The sequence below is a fragment of the Nansenia antarctica genome (genome assembly GCF_963989245.1).
Source record: "Nansenia antarctica genome assembly, chromosome: 5".
NCBI classification, from domain to species: Eukaryota; Metazoa; Chordata; class Actinopteri; order Argentiniformes; family Microstomatidae; genus Nansenia; species Nansenia antarctica.
In genome coordinates, this window is record NC_137690.1 from 5,947,632 (window position 1) to 5,966,804 (window position 19,173).

The 19,173-nt window shown below is 48.0% G+C and overlaps 1 protein-coding gene across 1 annotated transcript in view; it reads right to left on the reverse strand.

The window, feature by feature from the left end:
- Window positions 1–2,235: 2,235 nt before the first annotated feature.
- gak (cyclin G associated kinase) overlaps window positions 2,236–19,173 on the reverse strand; it is a gene marked incomplete at its 5' end in the record, with an annotated part of 45,889 nt that continues 28,951 nt past the window's right edge. The window contains 14 exons of the mRNA XM_080532243.1: window positions 2,236–2,432; window positions 2,963–3,139; window positions 3,891–4,039; window positions 6,437–6,679; window positions 10,069–10,155; window positions 11,015–11,146; window positions 13,117–13,281; window positions 13,940–14,425; window positions 16,284–16,442; window positions 16,811–17,004; window positions 17,355–17,434; window positions 17,692–17,809; window positions 18,112–18,306; window positions 19,034–19,167. Coding sequence (XP_080388369.1) covers window positions 2,331–2,432; window positions 2,963–3,139; window positions 3,891–4,039; window positions 6,437–6,679; window positions 10,069–10,155; window positions 11,015–11,146; window positions 13,117–13,281; window positions 13,940–14,425; window positions 16,284–16,442; window positions 16,811–17,004; window positions 17,355–17,434; window positions 17,692–17,809; window positions 18,112–18,306; window positions 19,034–19,167 — 2,421 coding nt within the window. The 3' untranslated portion in view covers window positions 2,236–2,330. The remainder of the gene's footprint in view (window positions 2,433–2,962; window positions 3,140–3,890; window positions 4,040–6,436; window positions 6,680–10,068; window positions 10,156–11,014; window positions 11,147–13,116; window positions 13,282–13,939; window positions 14,426–16,283; window positions 16,443–16,810; window positions 17,005–17,354; window positions 17,435–17,691; window positions 17,810–18,111; window positions 18,307–19,033; window positions 19,168–19,173) is intronic.

Here is a 19,173-nt window from a genome sequence, read left to right on the forward strand (position 1 = left end):
ATGCTGCTGAATGATGCAGCAACGGAGCAATGGCCTTCTTAATCTGAACGCAAGGATAAACATAATTATGAAAATGACCACTTAAGGCTTTAATATCATTGGTTGACGGGTGTTGGTTTAGTAAAAATTGCTTTAGCTTCGGCTACTGTTAGAACTTAGCTGTACAACACCATATGGTAATCTCTGTCAACGTCTCTAACGCATCATAGACACCATGACACTATTGACAGGCTGTCAGATATCTGCATCTCACAGTTTGAGTCAACAATGATCATCATGTACAATAACCTGTCTACCGTTTCAATAACTTCATATTTCAGGACGCGTTGAGATACAAGTATCAATGCCATCCACTTGCCTCGGATCAAACGAACATAGTTTTTTTGTTTTTTGTACTGAAATCTACATTCATATTAGTGTACTGTAGTTGAATTTGGTTCAGTGAGCTTTTTGTGTGTGTGTGAGTTGTTTCTTGTTTCTCCCCCATGCTAACATGATACTATTGAAGTGAGGTCCGTTCAAAACAACAGCCTTAACACATGGCCCCTCCTACGGTTACCGGAATCACAAGGAAGGATTTAGAATAGTGGGAAATGAACGAAAGCAAAAGTAATCACTGTCAACTTAGAAAAACAAGCAACTCTTCCTTCTTTTTTTCCCCACAAAATATTCGGAGGAAAAGTAAAGGGGAAAGACGTAAGCAAGACGAAAAACATATACCCAATAACCAACACAGACCATATAAAAAGCACATTCATATTAATATATGCTTTGGAATGACTTCAGCTCGGCAAAACAACTGGCTCATGAGATCCACAACCCCTTCCCTCCCCCTCCCCCTCACCCCTCCATTGCATTTCAAGACATTCAATTCATATATTATTTTTTAGTTTATTAAGTTTTTGCAATTAAATGTCGTGGATATGTGTGGATACCCCAAAAATAATAAATAAGAAAATAGGTGTTTATGATTGGTCCATGAGGTAAAATGTAAAATTAGAAAAAAACAACAACAACAACAACAAAACAAACACACAAAGCTGGAAGAACCATGAGGCCATGCTTCAGAGAGAAACGACAGCTGCGCTGCACAAAATGGAGGGTTTACAGAGCTCTCTGTAATATCATGTGTGATACATGGAATTATAAAAACAAGGGCTTATGATTGGAAAAAGAAAGGCATGATGTTATACCAGTACAGAGTGAGAGGTGGCGATTCATCGGTCCACACACAAGCACACACACACACACACACACACACACACACACACACTCACTCTCACACACGCAAGCGCAGGTGCGAGCAAACACGCACGCGCACACACGCACACACATGAACATTGAACTGTGTTCAATCAGTGGCTCAGCATCCACCTTCATCCTAATGAACCTCCTCAGTGATGATATGTGTGATGACATCATTAACACAACAAAAAACCCCAAAATAGACAAACAACTTCAACAATTCCACATGGCAAAAAGCAACCAGATGAACCCCCCCCCTCCCCCCCACATACAATTTTTTCTTCACTTTTCCTCTCCTCCTCTGGGTTGACGAGGGGGGTGCAGTTCTGAACGAGCCGTCCGCACAGCAAGGCGCCATTGGTGGAGGAGGACGAACAGCGCGGGGGGGGGGGTTGTTACGGGGAGAGGCGGGGCTTGTTTACAGCAAGGGGCGGGGCTTGTTAGTGAGCGGATGATGGATCTGTGACGTAGGTCAGTCAAGCAACGGGATGAAACAACCCCTTCGTCTCTCTAGGAAGGCGAGGATGGATGGATGGATGGATGGAGAACACAGCAGGTTTTCACATATCTTTAAGTCCCAGTACAGGTTGGAGTGTAAAGTAGTAGTATAGCAGTAAGTATGCATCAACCAGACCTGGACCAGGTCCACACGGCAAGTCTGTAGGAGTGGAGGCGACAGTACAGTCCCAAACGTTTTCAGAATGGAGGGAGAGCGGCCATCTTGTCTTCTCTGTGATTGTCTCTGTTGTTATTTTTTTTCCCTCTCTTTTTTTTTGTTTCTAACCCCTACCCCCCCCAACCCCCGCCCCCCCCCCCCCCCTCCACCACCCTGTTCCCCTGTCATGGTGGCAGTGTCCCCTCGTTAAGGGCTGATAATGTTGAACAAGTGCAGATGAGAACTGAAGGGGAGACGCCTCTCTCTCTCTCTCTCTCTCTCTCTCTCTCTCTCTCTCTCTCTCTCTCTCTCTCTCTCTCTCTCTCTCTCTCTCTCACCAGAAGGGGGCAGCAGACCTCTCAGAGGCGAGGAGCCCTCCAGCCCAGAAGCCCAATGTGGGCTCAGTCCTCTCAAGACGAGTCACAGAGTTCTAGAACAGGGCTTTAGAACCTTGGTTCTCAAACTCTGACCAGGCGTCGTTGAGCTCCATGAAGATCATCTTAGCGTAGTCTTCATAGGGCTTCCCTGTGGCCTGTCAGGACAGAGGTTACGCTGCTGTTAAGGTTCACACATCAAACCATTTGGTTGTTTTTCTCCATGAATGCAAAGTATCTGAGTACTGAGAGAAGCGCTATCCAAAATAAACGTATTATTATTATTAAAAAAACTATTCAAACTTGACAAATGAGTTAGCGCTTGCACTTCTAGCGCAAGTATTTTCAGGCAAAGTAGTCCTTAAGATACTTTCTGCACTACTCAGTCAACATCCACAGTATTTAAACAACAGTTGTTTGTGACTCAATTTTAAACCTAGTCAAAACAAGGCAAGTTTATTTGTATAGCACGTTTCATACAACAGGGGCAATTCAAAGTGCTTTGAACCTACAGATAAGATTTATGGTGACAAACGATGATGCTGATAATGTTTCCATAGTGATGACATCGTCGGTTGTGACGTCGTGTCTGGTGTAAGCCATCGTGACCAAACACACATTGCAACTCTGACCGTAAACATTCACAATAAAGCTTTTGAGCGTGAACGTGACCCTTGACCCTGTGTACCTTGTCAGGATGCACCACCAGGACAGCCTTCCTGTAGAACTTCTTGACCTGGTCCGGAGTGACGAGGTCGGCCATGCCCACAGGCCGCCAGCGCGTCTCCCCCTCCCACAGGACCGTGTGCAGCGTGGACAGCAGCGCCCGGATGTTCCTCTCCTTCCCGTCGATCCAGTCCAGGATCTGCCCCAGGGACGAGCCAGGAGGGAGGGGAACAACAATCCCTCAGTACAGATTAAGACCCAGACACAGATTTAAGACCCGTAGCCTTGCCGTGAGAACCGATGGTTCTCAAACTCAATGGCCCTTAGGCGGCAGGAGCCTATCTCCTGTTTCCATAGCGTGAGGCGGCTTGATGTACAAGTACCCCCCCTGGACATGACGCTGGTACCAGTAAGAAGGGGAAGAACAATCCCTCAGTACAGATTAAGACCTAGACACAGATTAAGACTAGTCCTAGACTAAAATGAACTAGACACAGATTAAGACTAGTCCTAGACTAAAATGAACTAGACACCAATTAAGACTAGTCCTAGACTAAAATGAACTAGACACAGATTAAGACTAGTCCTAGACTAAAAGTCATTTGACACTAGGCATTACGCATTACGACTGCCAATGCATAGGCCCGAGCATAGATTACTTTTTCCTGCTATGACTGATGGATAGTTGATTCCCTTACTTAGTCAAATGTATTTGCTGTAAATCGCTTTGGATAAAGGCGTCTGCTAAATGCCCAAAAAATATAAAATATAAAATTAAGCCTAGTCCTAAACTAAAATCTTCAAAACAAGATTTTTCCATTGAAAAGTGTGACTTAGTCTAGGACTAAGATTAACCGGTGAGCGGGAAAACACCCCAATAGGAGTTTGAGCCTATAAGTCGGGGGACTTCCTGGTTTAGCGGGTCAAAGGTTAAAGAGAGAACTACAGACCTGTAGCTTGAGAGGGTCCATGTCCTTGGTGACTTCCTGTCTCCTCATGTCTCCGATGGTTCTGGGGCCTCTCCTGTCTGGCTTGGAGGCGAACCCCTGAGTGGACAGCAGGTCCTCAAAGTCATCCTCCTTCACCTTGGGCTTGGGACCTGAGACCACAGGCACACAGACAACGTCACCATCAGTCAACAAGACACGTACATTCATATTTACATGTTTGGCATTTAGCAGACGCCTTTATCCAAAGCGACTTACAACAAATACATTTGTCTAAGGAAGTGAATCATCTATCCATCGGTCATTGTAAGAACAAGTATGCTAGGACCAGGGGCCATTGGCAGTCACAATGCTACATTTTATGCTACAGATTTTCTTTTTAATTTACAGTAGAGACAGTACAGTACAGGGGGGTAGTGGGAGCAGGGAAGGCTGGTGGAGGTAGACATCTCATGTCAGCCTCATTGTGATGCGTGGAATGGAATGAGGAACGGTAGCAAAGCACGCACGTTTGATACCATTCGACATTCCATTCCATGCATTACAATGAGCCCGTCCTCCGATTTCGACCTCCAGCAGCCTCCCCTGGCAGGGAGAGACATGGTAGGAAACAGATGAGATTGTGAGGTTTCTATACCGAAGCAAACATCAATGCGAAGCGTTGATTCGGTGTGCACCATCTCGTTTAAACAAACGGCATACATGAATCAGGGTTTCCGTTAGAAAAAATTGGTGCCGGTCAAAGTGTCCGGAAAGATTTCAATGTGTCGGACAAACGGGAGAAATTCCGGTCATCATATTCAAATATAATATAGGTGTTTGTCGCGGTGATTAGCTGTTGTGTAGCCTATATATGCCATTTAATGGCTATTTCTCATCCGATACGATTAGATGCAAACTATATAATAATATAGGCTTTCATGATTCGCATGCGCTACTGTCCAGGGCTGAATTACGACTGTAGGCTAAGTTGTTTATTTCAATTGCATTAATGGGATTTGAGGATGTAATTGGTAATTTTAAGTATGCCTAGTTTAGCTTTTGATGGCTATTTGAACGGACTGCATCGATCGATCAATGAACGGACTCCACATTACGTTAACTGAAGTGTGTTAAATAGTTTCACGACAGTAATGTAAGTTTTCTATATTCTCTTTCCAGTTTTACCCTTTTTATCAATAAAAAAACGTAATTTCTATAACCACGTCTCGCTGATTGGGAAGGCATTAAGTCTAGCTGCCTGTCAAATCATACTTACTCGGACTCGGGAGTATGAGAATGAGGAGGATGTATCGGGGGGATACACACCCGTGGACTATTTCAATTTAGTGGCACAAATTAAATTCTAACACTATAGATAGACTAAATTGAACTAAAATGATGGACACCGACTGAATAACTGAGTGGGGGGAAGACAGGTCTCAAATGTGGAACAATTATAACATTTAATACATAAAGATAAAACATACACAAATATATAACATTGATATCCCTAAACTCAAATGTAGTGTGGTATTGTCAACCTAATCTAATCAATCCTAATCTAATGGTTTATTTAGACTAGATCAAACTAAATTAACTGACTAAACTACTCGCGCCGTTGAGAGACAGGGTTGCCAGATGGGGCGGGTTACCGCCGAATGGGCTACTGGGTTTAGCGGTTATTTAGCGGACTAGTTAGGCTGTAAATTGTCAATCCCATCTGGCAACCCTGCCGCTGTTTGTTCATCGCATAGGCTAGTCTACACATTAATAATAAAAGAAAACATATAGCCTATATATTCGTCTTTTTTAATGTAGAAGGAATCAGAATATGTGATAAATTAATTTTAGCAAATTGTATTCAAATTGTGCTTAAAGGGAATTATTTTCACCGGACATTATGACCGAAGAGGTTTACATATGTCGGACTTCAACAGATTTTATCGGACAAAGACCGGTAATTACCGGTTAACGGAAACCCAGACATGAATACATAAAATCAGCTAGAACAACGTCAATAATAAAAAGAAAGCACTGCTCAGACCGGGGACTGTTAGATTCAATAAACATTGTAACATGATTATTGTGTTAAAGACATTTTTCTCACAGGGACTACAGTTGGAAATGTAGCCACGTAGGCTAATGCTGCTCCTTTTACTGCAGTTAATTAACACTAGAACAGCCATGCCTTTTTTACCTACTAAAAGAGCCGCTTCTTTACAATGCTCAAGCTGCTATTTACACACAACGACCACTAGTTGGCCGCTTGTAAATTAGCCTGCCTCCTACACAGTAAAAATGAATAGCAATATAAATAGCTTTATGTTGCGTGATCCTGATGTGATTTAAAAAATGTAAGGATACTGGGTGGTAGAACGCACATATCTAGGAAAGGTCATGAAAGGAGGGTCCTGAAATTTGATTGAGTGCAAAGATATAAAAAAATGTTTTACTCACAGTGGTAACACCCCTCATGGCTGTTCTAGTGTTAATGTGGACCACTGTCCACGAAATGATCAACTAATAATCTAAACTAAACTAAGACATCAGCAGGGTGTTTTCCTTACCGAACCCTGGCCCCCGGACCCCTCTGTCCTCTCGGCCCCCGATCACGCTGAAGTTGAGGTTGTAGTTGGGCTTGGCGGACTGGGGAGGTGCAAGCTTGGGGGCGGGGGCGGCGGCGGCGGCGGGGGGCATCCAGGGCTTGCTCTGGCCCGCTGCGGGGCGCCCACCCTGCCAGGGCTGGCCAGAGGGCTTGGAGGAGGAGGAGGAGGAGGAGGACTTGGAGTTGAAGCTGCCACTGGAGGAGCCTAGAGGAGAATAGAACAGCAGAGCAGACGTTGCAGAATGTGATATATATGTTACGGTACAAGTGGGAAGACGGTACATGCGGGAAAACTAGGGTTAGGGTTAGGTGCTACGTCGACTTGGTACATGCTGGCATGTCTAACCCTAACCCTAATCCTAACCCTAACCCTAACCCTACCCCTAACCCTAACCGTAGCACCCTAGCACCTAACCCTAACCCTAGTTTTCCCACATGTACCGTAACATATAGATATTAGGGGTGTAACGGATCACCTAACTCACGGATCGGATCGTGTCATGGTTTTTGAGTCACGGATCGGATCATTTTTCGGATCAACACAAAACATTTTTGTTTTTATAAAAACTGCTTTTTCCTTGAATTCTGTAAAAACACCACTTTCACTATGTGACAAAAACCAACAACATTCAAGATGTCAAAACTGGTAATATATATACAGTGTATATATATATACATACATATATATATATATATATATAACATTCTACACTCAAACATTACATAATTATACTGAAATACACTCAATTTAAATGATAGGAGAGAGGGAGGAGGTGCCTGGTTGCAGCAGTGAGTCACTGGGCTCTTTAAAGCAGATGAATAAACATGTTTTATGCCACTTTTAACTAAATAATAAAGTGAACCCTTATTTTGAACATGGTATGAAAAAAATGCCTACATTATCAGAAGTTGTCGAGCTACCTTTTTCGTGCCTCCCGTCATAGTTGACAGAGAAGCCAAAGTGCTCCCATACATGGGATTTAAATGACGAGGGAGGCATTTAGAGTTCTTCTCCGCCGAACAACGTAACATGATACACTTGGGCCGCGTTCGTAAATTCGCTTTGAGAGCGCCGGAGCGCACACTGGGTCCGACGTCATAAAGGGACCAAGTAATTTGATTGGACAAGAGGCGTTCCTTGAACGCTGATCAGATTCCAGAGCGGATTTACGAACGCAGCCTTGTTGTTGTGGATTCCCAGCTTCACGTGTAGTGAGCAAACAACGGATTCTTTTTCTTTCGCATTATCAACCTATCATTGCGCTTTAGAGTAAAACAAAGCCCGCAACTGTCGCGTCTATCTTTTCATGGCAACTCTACATTGTGATTTACAAGAGATATTAAGTAAGATATTAAGTAATATTATTACTTGTTAACATTTTGCAATTGATCCGCGGTACACATGCGTTCCGAACCGTGGAGGGCGATCCGAACGGATCACGGAATTTCTGAGATCCGTTACACCCCTAATAGATATAGATCTATCTATCTATAATAATAATAATAATAATAATAATAATAAATGTTATTTGTAATGCACTTTACATAAAGAAATCTCAAAGTGCTACAGATTAAAAACAAGAAGAAAGAAGAAAAAAAAAAAAAAAAGGCTCTATTAAAAAGGTAGGTTTTAAGGTCGTTTAAAAGCATCCACAGACTGTGGTGCCCTTAGGTGGTCAGGGAGAGCATTCCACAGCCTGGAAGCAGCCGAGGAGAAAGCCCTATAGAGAGATATGGACCAGGGGAGGCTGGTGGAGGTAGAAATCGGAGGAGGACGTGCTCATTGGAAAAAGAGGAATTGTTTTAAACATGTGTTTGATACCATTCCTCATTGAGGCTCATTCCTTTCCACACATTACAACAAGCCCGTCCTCCGATTTCTACCTCCGCCAGCCTCCTCTGATATGGACTGTATAACTTTAAAGGTATGAGAGAGTCTGTCATGTAGGAGAGGGAGTCATGTCTGGTCTATAGGTTACATTTCTATCTGCTAACAGGAACGTTTCATCTCTCTGACCACAACCCCAGGAGTGATAAGAATGTGTGGTGTGTTTAGATAGTAAACTCTGTAGGGGACCCACCCTGCATGGTGTAGTGTGTGTGTGTGTGTGTGTGTGTGTGTGTGTGTGTGAGACCCACCCTGCATGGTGTAGTGCAGGGGTGCCCACACTTTTTTGAACCAATATCTACTTTTCAAGTAGCCAGTCTGCCAAGATCTACCAGTCTAGTTTCAACATCGCAAACGTACACGCACGTACTACAAACACACACATACACACACACACACACACACACACACAGTTCCCAGCCTGCATAGTAAACTCACAATACACTTTCTCTCTCTCTGTCACACAGCCACACAGGAGAAGACCATCACAAACCCTCCCTCTTTGCTATTCTCACTCTCTCACACACACACACACACACAGACACAGACACAGACACAGACACACACACACACACACACACACACACACACACACACACACTTGCCAGTCTGCATAGGGAGCCATAGCACAAACCCTCTCTCACTCACACACTGACAGCCAGTCTGCAGTACCATAGCCAACTACTGATCCAACAAACAGAAAAGTAAACCAGATACAAAACAGGTAATTCCCTAGTTTGAAAGGAGTGAAATAAATGCATTTCTCTACCTTAGTGGGAGACCTGGCACTGGGAGGAGGCAGCTAGTTTCTAGTAGTCAGGGCTGTAGGAGCTGGTTGCAAGGTGTAGGCAGGCTTGCAAGGTGTCATCAGCCACTGTGGATCTGTCATCGAAAATGCAATCTGCAGCCTCGAGAAACGCTTTTTTCACAATTTCGCCGTCTTTGAATGACTTCTTGTGTTTAACAAGAACGTGACTGACGCGATAAGAAGCTATCGTTACAGCCGTACGTTTTCGCTCTTTTGCCACATTTCCCTTCTTCGAAATAGCCATAGTAGATTTGCAGATCAGACAGACGCACTTCCAATATCACATCGTGTAAAAAAAGTCCTCCTCCCATTCTGGATGGAAGTTGTACGTTATTGGTTTCTTACTTGGTCCAGCTTCCCCACTCATTTGTATACCCTTTCTTTAGTACTAAATAGTAAATAGTAGAAATTGGAAGGCTAACTAGTTAATTAGTCTCGCCGGTATTTTGTATTTTGTAGGCCTAGTTGGCGCTGTTGACTGCGCATGTGTGGTGAACCGTGTGTTAGGTGAAAAGATCAGATCGCAGACTGGCTTACCTGTACGTCAATCAAGTGGCAAAAGCCATAGTGAGGATGGATGATAGGCGAACTTTTTTTTTTGGGGGGGGGGGGTTTGTTCAATGCCATGCGATCTACCCATACTACCTTTGCGATCGACCGGTCGATCGCGATCGACGTATTGGGCACCCCTGGTGTAGTGTGTGTGTGTGTGTGTGTGTATGTGTGTGAGACCCACCCTGCATGGTGTAGTGTGTGTGTGTGTGTGTGTGTGTGTGTGTGAGACCCACCCTGCATGGTGGAGTGTGTGTGGGGCATTACCTGCATCAATGTGTGTGTGTGTGTGTGTGTGTGTGTGTGTGTGTGTGTGTGTGTGTGTGTGTGTGTGGAGGAGTCTTACCAGGTAGAGGGGAACCCAGGTTCCCCAGGTCTGCAAATGGGTCGAAGCTCTGGGACTTGGCCTTGGAGAAGGAGGCCACTCCAGGAGCTGGAGGAGGAGAGCAGGAGAGGAGGAGAGCAGGAAACACCACATGATGAGAAACATGAGAGGAACGTTTATGTTGTTACTGGGTTCATCATAAGGACACACACAGGCAGGCTCACATACACACACACACACTCTAATGCAGAAACACATACACACCCCAATACTAGGGATGCTCTGATTTATCGGCCACCGATTTAAATCGGCCGATTTCACTCCAAGTGACTCGATCGGTGATCGGCAAAAATGGCCGATCGCAAAAACCGTTTTTTTTTTTTTTTTTTTTTCCTGGGGAAGACAGATAACTGAACAGAAAACATAGGAGGACGTAACAGTATGTAAACCATGAAGGCCACGTTTATGATGTCTTTTATACAGCCATATCGACTGACTTGGGCTTCAGGCCCTAACTGGGTGATAGGCCAGACTTTTACTATGCCATAAAAATGGGTCTGCGTTTGCTTGGTGCCTAATGGATCAAAACTTTTGTCTAAAAAGCAAAAAATATGTAGGCTATCCAGTCAGTAGGCCTACAGTTATGTATTTAAAAAAAAATCGGTATCGGTATCGGTTGATCTTGAGGAAAAAAATCGGTGATCGGTATCGGCCCCAAAAATCCAGATCGGAGCATCCCTACCCAATACACACACATACCCCAATAAACACTCCATCTCACACACACACACACACACACACACACACACACACACACACACCCCAATAAACACCCCATCTCTCACTCACACACACACAGACACAGACACAGACACAGACACAGACACAGACACAAACACAAACACCCCAATAAACACCCCATCACACACAGACAGACACACATACATACACACACACACACACGTACCTGTGAAGGCTGGTTTGCTAGAGGCAGCACCCATGGTGCTGGTGCCCCCCGAGGCCCAGTTGTCCCACCCCCCCAGCAGGTCCGGCTGGCTGGCAGATGAGGTCATCTTGGGGGGGTCGTTGGTCAGCTTGTCTGTCGACACACAACAACGTTCCATGAGTAGACCTCTGGAACTGCATACTTTATATGACATCATGAGGGTTCTAAGTGTTGGAGGGTGGGGTTGGGGTTAGTGTTGGAGGGTGGGGTTGGGGTTAGTGTTGGAGGGTGGGGTTGGGGTTAGTGTTGGAGGGTGGGGTTGGGGTTAGTGTTGGAGGGTGGGGTTGGGGTTAGTGTTGGATGGTGGGGTTGGGGTTAGTGTTGGAGGGTGGGGTTGGGGTTAGTGTTGGAGGGTGGGGTTGGGGTTAGTGTTGGAACTGGGGTTGGGGTTAGTGTTGGATGGTGGGGTTGGGGTTAGTGTTGGATGGTGGGGTTGGGGTTAGTGTTGGAGGGTGGGGTTGGGGTTAGTGTTGGAGGGTGGGGTTGGGGTTAGTGTTGGAGGGTGGGGTTGGGGTTAGTGTTGGAACTGGGGTTGGGGTTAGTGTTGGAGGGTGGGGTTGGGGTTAGTGTTGGAGGGTGGGGTTGGGGTTAGTGTTGGAGGGTGGGGTTGGGGTTAGTGTTGGAGGGTGGGGTTGGGGTTAGTGTTGGAGGGTGGGGTTGGGGTTAGTGTTGGAGGGTGGGGTTGGGGTTAGTGTTGGATGGTGGGGTTGGGGTTAGTGTTGGATGGCGGGGTTGGGGTTAGTGTTGGAGGGTGGGGTTGGGGTTAGTGTTGGAGGGTGGGGTTGGGGTTAGTGTTGGAGGGTGGGGTTGGGGTTAGTGTTGGAGGGTGGAGTTGGGGTTAGTGTTGGAGGGTGGGGTTGGGGTTAGTGTTGGATGGTGGGGTTGGGGTTAGTGTTGGAGGGTGGGGTTGGGGTTAGTGTTGGAGGGTGGGGTTGGGGTTAGTGTTGGAGGGTGGGGTTGGGGTTAGTGTTGGAGGGTGGGGTTGGGGTTAGTGTTGGAGGGTGGGGTTGGGGTTAGTGTTGGAGGGTGGGGTTGGGGTTAGTGTTGGAGGGTGGGGTTGGGGTTAGTGTTGGAGGGTGGGGTTGGGGTTAGTGTTGGAGGGTGGGGTTGGGGTTAGTGTTGGATGGTGGGGTTGGGGTTAGTGTTGGAGGGTGGGGTTGGGGTTAGTGTTGGAGGGTGGAGTTGGGGTTAGTGTTGGATGGTGGGGTTGGGGTTAGTGTTGGAGGGTGGGGTTGGGGTTAGTGTTAGAGGGTGGGGTTGGGGTTAGTGTTGGATGGTGGGGTTGGGGTTAGTGTTGGATGGTGGGGTTGGGGTTAGTGTGGGATGGTGGGGTTGGGGTTAGTGTTGGATGGTGGGGTTGGGGTTAGTGTTGGAGGGTGGGGTTGGGGTTAGTGTTGGAGGGTGGGGTTGGGGTTAGTGTTGGATGGTGGGGTTGGGGTTAGTGTTGGAGGGTGGGGTTGGGGTTAGTGTTGGAGGGTGGAGTTGGGGTTAGTGTTGGAGGGTGGAGTTGGGGTTAGTGTTGGAGGGTGGGGTTGGGGTTAGTGTTGGAGGGTGGGGTTGGGGTTAGTGTTGGATGGTGGGGTTGGGGTTAGTGTTGGATGGTGGGGTTGGGGTTAGTGTTGGATGGTGGGGTTGGGGTTAGTGTTGGAGGGTGGGGTTGGGGTTAGTGTTGGAGGGTGGAGTTGGGGTTAGTGTTGGAGGGTGGGGTTGGGGTTAGTGTTGGAGGGTGGGGTTGGGGTTAGTGTTGGATGGTGGGGTTGGGGTTAGTGTTGGATGGTGGGGTTGGGGTTAGTGTTGGAGGGTGGGGTTGGGGTTAGTGTTGGAGGGTGGGGTTGGGGTTAGTGTTGGAGGGTGGGGTTGGGGTTAGTGTTGGAGGGTGGGGTTGGGGTTAGTGTTGGAGGGTGGGGTTGGGGTTAGTGTTGGAGGGTGGGGTTGGGGTTAGTGTTGGAGGGTGGAGTTGGGGTTAGTGTTGGATGGTGGGGTTGGGGTTAGTGTTGGGGTTAGTGTTGGAGGGTGGGGTTGGGGTTAGTGTTGGAGGGTGGAGTTGGGGTTAGGGGTCTTACTGAGGTTGAAGAGGCTGGTGTTGGAGGTGGGTGGAGGGTTGGTGTTGCCGCTGTCAGAACTCAGCAGGTCCCCAAACAGGTCCGGTCCGGACTGGTGCCGCGACGCTCCGACCCCTGACCCCGGGCCAGAGGCCATCCCGAACGGGTCGAACAGGTCGTTCATGGCTGGAGGGCAAACAACAGGAGAGACGCATGTTGGAGGGGAGGACGGAGTACTGTACAGTACTGAGGAGTACTGAGAGTACTGTATACAGTAGGGATGTAACAATGCATCACGAGACAGTTAATTATAGATACAAATATGTGACGATTCAAATCGGTGAGATGAAAAATGAATCACGATACTCCTTTTAAACAAGCATAATCTACTTTTGACTTTGCTTTCGTTTTTATAATAAAAAAAGGAACAGGGAATAATATTCATTGCATAGGTTGTGTTTTGCAGTTATACCCTACCTCAGGAATAAAAAGGGATAATTTAAGAAAATAAAGTATTTTGTAGTTTTTGTCAGAGAAATAAATCAAATCAACTTTTTTTTGTCATAATCTGTCTGCAGTCTCATTTTGTTAAAAGAATCGTGATAAAATCGTATCGTGAACCCAGTATCGTGAATCGTATCGAATCGTGAGTTGAGTGTATCGTTACATCCCTAGTAGCCTATACAGTAGTCAACTTCACTGACAAAGGCTAAATTAGCATTAAAAAAAAACATGCATTGAGCAGAAAAGCAGACAAGATGAACTGATCACCACTGTAACTATCTCCCGAGCAGACAGACATGCAGTCAGTCAGTCAGTCTAACCCTGGCGGAGTCTCTCTTACGTTTGGGCGTGGTTGAGGCCGAGCCGGGGGTCGCAGCAGAGCTACCGGGGGGGTTACCGAAGAAGAGGTCTTCCTGAGCCCCACCCCCGTTCCCGATCAGGTCGTTGCCGCTGCCCTTGCGGCTGCTGGGTGCCGGCGGGGCGAACAGGTCGTTGAGCAGGTCGCTGTTACTGGAGGCGCCCTTCATCCCCGCGGCCAGCAGGGGGGGCTGTGCTGGAAGAGGAGCAGCCGAGGAGGAGGAGGAGGGTGGGGGGCCGCTGTCGGAGTTGAGGCCCAGCAGGTCGGCCGTGGCGCTGGGCGGGGGGTCGGAGGGCATGGTCTGGAACTCGGCGTCGAAGAGGGGCTCGCTGGGGTCCCGGGAGAGGGGCTCGCAGCCGGGGGCGGAGTAAGAGTAGGACTCCGCCTCTGATTGGTCGCTGAGGTCGTCCTGGTCGTCCATGGTGACGCACCCCTGGCTGTCGGACGCGTCGTGGTGTCCAGTCCCCTCTACAGGAGAATACAGGAGAATACAAAACTTTGATTACATCATAATCTCCCAAATGATGCCTTTTTAATATTTTGTTAGGATTATTTATAATATTGATGATGTTTTATGATGTTTTATAATGTTTTCATGATGTTTTTCGATGCGTATGCAGTGTTTCCCCTAGGTTTGCTGCCTTGGGGGGGTGGCATGGACCCCCCAGGGGGTAAGACCCTGCGACATACCAGCGTCATGTCCAGGGGGTGTACTAACTTGTACATTAAGCCGCCTCACGCTACTGAAACAGGAGATAGGCTCCTTCCCTATGGGCCATTAGGCTCGCGAACCATCGGTTCTCAAGGCTACTTACTTATGTGGTCTTGACTACCTGTCCACTTTCTCACCTGGTTCTTGCTGTCTCTCTCTCTGGTGTGCCGACACCATCCTGCTCTCTCTCCTTCTCTCCCTCCCTATCCTCCTCTCTCCCTCTTTTGCTGTCAACCAAAAGGCAAACATAACAACCAGAGTATTTATAATCTAATAAGAGGTATAAATGTATCCATATCAATTTAACATAATTATAATTGAATTTTGGATTGCTGTGGGCAATGCAGTCAGATAATGTCATTTTGACATTACTCTCTCACCTGAAAAAAACCCATGTCCAACTAGAAAAAACAGACATTTCAAATGCTTCAATCCACTGTCCATGTACTGTAAATATGCCATTATGGTATTACCATGAAGCCCAATTCTAGCAGAATAAGAAAGATTGTATATCTAATTTAAGTAAAATAATAAAGTGCATCCAGTTAGCTCTTTAGCTGGCAAGTGTGCAAGCAGACTAGCTCATCTAATCAGCTCTGAGCTAGCTAGCTTGCTAGTTCTTTGACACTATTTACACAATGGAATTATAGTCATTGTCAAGTCACATTAATAACGACCAATTTTAAACAACTTTCTCTGTCAGAACACTCAGCAATTATATTTGCTAACGTTTCAACTTGCTTACTTTCTATCTGAAGACATCTCACCTGGCAAAAACTCTGTCGCGTCGCGCGCACACACTCGCGCACAATATTGTATTATTCTCCAGCGCGGCACAGTGCGAACCGAAGTGTGGAGAGATAGGTCTGGCTATGTGAAGTGTGGAGAGATAGGTCTGGCTATGTGAAGTGTGGAGAGATAGATCTGGCTATGTGAAGTGTGGAGAGATAGGTCTGGCTATGTGAAGTGTGGAGAGATAGGTCTGGCTATGTGAAGTGTGGAGAGATAGATCTGGCTATGTGAAGTGTGGAGAGATAGGTCTGGCTATGTGAAGTGTGGAGAGATAGATCTGGCTATGTGAAGTGTGGAGAGATAGGTCTGGCTATGTGAAGTGTGGAGAGATAGGTCTGGCTATGTGAAGTGTGGAGAGATAGGTCTGGCTATGTGAAGTGTGGAGAGATAGGTTTGGCTATGCGAGACTACTGGCGGACTAATGTTACCAACGAGCCTATGGGCTTGCCACTCGCCAGATTCAGGTTGGGTTAAAAAACGCGGATATTTTAGCCTGCTTGTCAGATGTTTGGTGTTTACGTCCGTAATAATTCCTCTTTCTTGTGGGGGGCGGCTCCCCCAAGAAAGAGGAATTATTACGGACGCAATGGTAGGGGAAACACTGGTATGTTTAATGTTGATGTTTGATGATGTGGACTGTATAACTATAATGTTTGATGATGTCTCTTGATTTTTAAATCTCATTCTGCAAAGCAAATTCCCGGCAATAAAGGCTCCATTCATTCAGAATGGCGTGATAGTGGGACAGAATAGCGTCATCATAGACGGAAAGGCGTGATAGTGGGATAGAACGGCGTGATCGTAGAGATGTCCTATATGTACCGTCCCAGTCGAGCGTCTGGAAGAAGTTGTTGGCGTTGGTGTCGGTGCTCTGCGGGGACTCTGCCTCCGTGGTGGACCCCTCGGGGGGCAGCTCCTGCTGGGGAGACTCTGCGTTGTAGAAGGCCGTAGAACCAGGCTGACGCGGGAGCTCCGGTTTACCTGTGGGGGAGGAAGGGGAAGGGGGGAGGGGGTTAGGGTTAGGGGGAGGGTTAGGGTTAGCGAAACATAAGCTGGGTAAAACTGACACTTTTTTAGGACCACCATCACAAGGAGACGTCGCATGCGTTGGCAAGTCAGAGGTCGCAAGTTCGAAGCTCGCTTGGAGGAAGTCAAATTGCAGCAGGCCGCTGTTTACAACAACTTGACGTCTGTTTCATAGACATGGGACTCAATTTCACGTTGACAACCAGTGGAGATCAAAGTGGACTGCTCCTTGGATACCGGATAGAACACTCCGTCACATCTACAGCAGCGTATCCCCTTTCCCCCTGAATCACCTAACCCTAACCCTAACCCATCATACCCACCGAACTTGGTGAGGATCTCCTGCTGCTCGTCGCGGCTGGAGAAGAGGATCTTGGGGTTGAGGCCCTTGGTGTGGAAGGTGTCCCAGGGAGGGCTCTTGGCGCTGGGCATGTCCCGGGGCTCCACCTCGATGTCCAGGTTCACCTGGAACAGGTCAGGGTACTTCTCCTGGATGTCACACGCATCCAGATCATACCTGGGGAGGAGGGGTTGGGAGGAAGGAGAAAATATAGAGGGAGGGAAGAGGGGGAGGGAAGGAGGGGAGATGAAAGGATGGGAGAGAGAGGGAGAGGGGGAGGGGAAGGAGAGGGGAGACAGGGGGGAGTAACAGAGTGAAAGAAGACAGAGAGTTACATTTCTGCACACCAACTGCTTTCCAAGGACTATGTAGTGGGACAGTATTCTGGTAGAGTATTCAGAGTCAGACTGAGGTATAAGGTGAGATATGTGAGGTATAAGGTGAGGTATAAGGTGAGGTATAAGGTATAAGGTGAGGTATATGGTGAGGTATATGAGGTATATGGTGAGGTATAAAGCAGTACGTACTTGTTGAACTTGACGGTGGTGGCGTTGCGGGGAACGAAGCCCGTGTGGAACTGGATCTGGAACATCTTCATCGAGGCCATCTGCTCAACAACAACACATTTTTACATTTACATGTTTGGCATTTAGCAGACGCCTTATTCCAAAGTGACTTACAATCGATACACTTGACTAAGCAAGTGAATCATCAAGTCACCAGTCGTAGCAGGAAGAGTAATCTAGCTCAGGCCAGGGGCCATTGGCAGTCGTCGTGATAGAAAAAAACATTTTTTAACCAGGATCCTCATCTTGAAGAATCAACACCACAACCCCCCCCACACCCCCCCGCCCACCCACATACCTTAGCCTGCAGGCGTCCCCCCAGGGTGGAGCGGGCGTGGTAGATGACCACCAGGACGTCCCCCTGCACCGTCACGTTCAGGGGGATCTCCGCCTGGCCGTCCTCCAGCCTGTAGTCCCTGGAGGAAGACATGCAGAGGGTGCGTTCCTAAATACGCTCCGGAAATCTGATCAGCGCTCACAGAATGCCTCTTGCTTGTCCAATCAGATTACTTGGGTCGCTCTTATGACTTTGAACTTGAAACCCAGTGTGCGCTCCGGTGCTAATTTCCGAACGCTGTGTTCAAGTCCTGTAGCCAGGGCATAGCATAGTCAATGGGAGGTGATGGTGTATATATATATGTGTGTGTGTGTGTGTGTGTGCCTGGAAGGTGGTGGTATATAAATGTGTGTGTGTGTGTGTCTGCCTGCGTGAACCTACTTCATCCTGTCGTACTCCTGGGAGGTGGTTGCTACGCGCTCGTCGCCGACGTACACCTCACAGAAGGGCCGGCAGCCGTGGCGCTGCTTGTTGAAGAGAGGGACGGGCGTCATGATGATGGAGCGGATCATTATGGGCTTGCTGTGGGGGATGATGGGCTCCTCCGCCATCATGTCACACATGTACTCTATGTACCTGCAAGGACATCAACAGCCAATCAACAGTCCGCTCGCTCACAGGCCGGCCAATCGACAATCAGCACACTCACTCAGTCAACCAATCAACCACATAGAGAGATGCAAGAGGGACAGCGGCTTCATGCTGAACATGGAGACTGAAGGCTGGAGGCCAGGGGGCTGGGGGACTAGGGGCAGGGAGAGGGGACTAGGGGCAGGGAGAGGGGACTAGGGGCAGGGAGAGGGGACTAGGGGCAGGGAGAGGGGACTAGGGGCAGGGAGAGGGGACTAGGGGCAGGGAGAGGGGACTAGGGGCAGGGAGAGGGGACTAGGGGCAGGGAGAGGGGACTAGGGACAGGGAGAGGACTAGGGGCAGGGAGAGGGGACTAGGGGCAGGGAGAGGGGACTAGGGGCTAGGTGCTTGGGGGCTAAGGGCCTGGGGAGAGGGGACTAGGTGCTTGGGGGCTAAGGGCTAGGTGCTTGGGGGCTAAGGGCTAGGTGCTTGGGGACTAGGGGCTAGGTGCTTGGGGACTAAGGGCTAGGTGCTTGGGGACTAGGGGCTAGGTGCTTGGGGACTAGGGGCTAGGTGCTTGGGGACTAGGGGCTAGGTGCTTGGGGACTAAGGGCTAGGTGCTTGGGGGCTAAGGGCTAGGTGCTTGGGGGCTAAGGGCTAGGTGCTTGGGGACTAAGGGCCTGGGGATTCAGGGCTAGTGCCAGGAGGGGAGGGGGGGGGGGAGAGCACCCACCTCTTGTGTGAGGGGGAGATGCCTGGGGGGCAGCGCTTCATACTGAACATGTAGACGGCCGCCTCGGCTGTGGTGAAGAGACGACAGAAGCACAGGAAGGAGCACACCGCCACGGCCGACACAGCCCGCCCATCCTACAG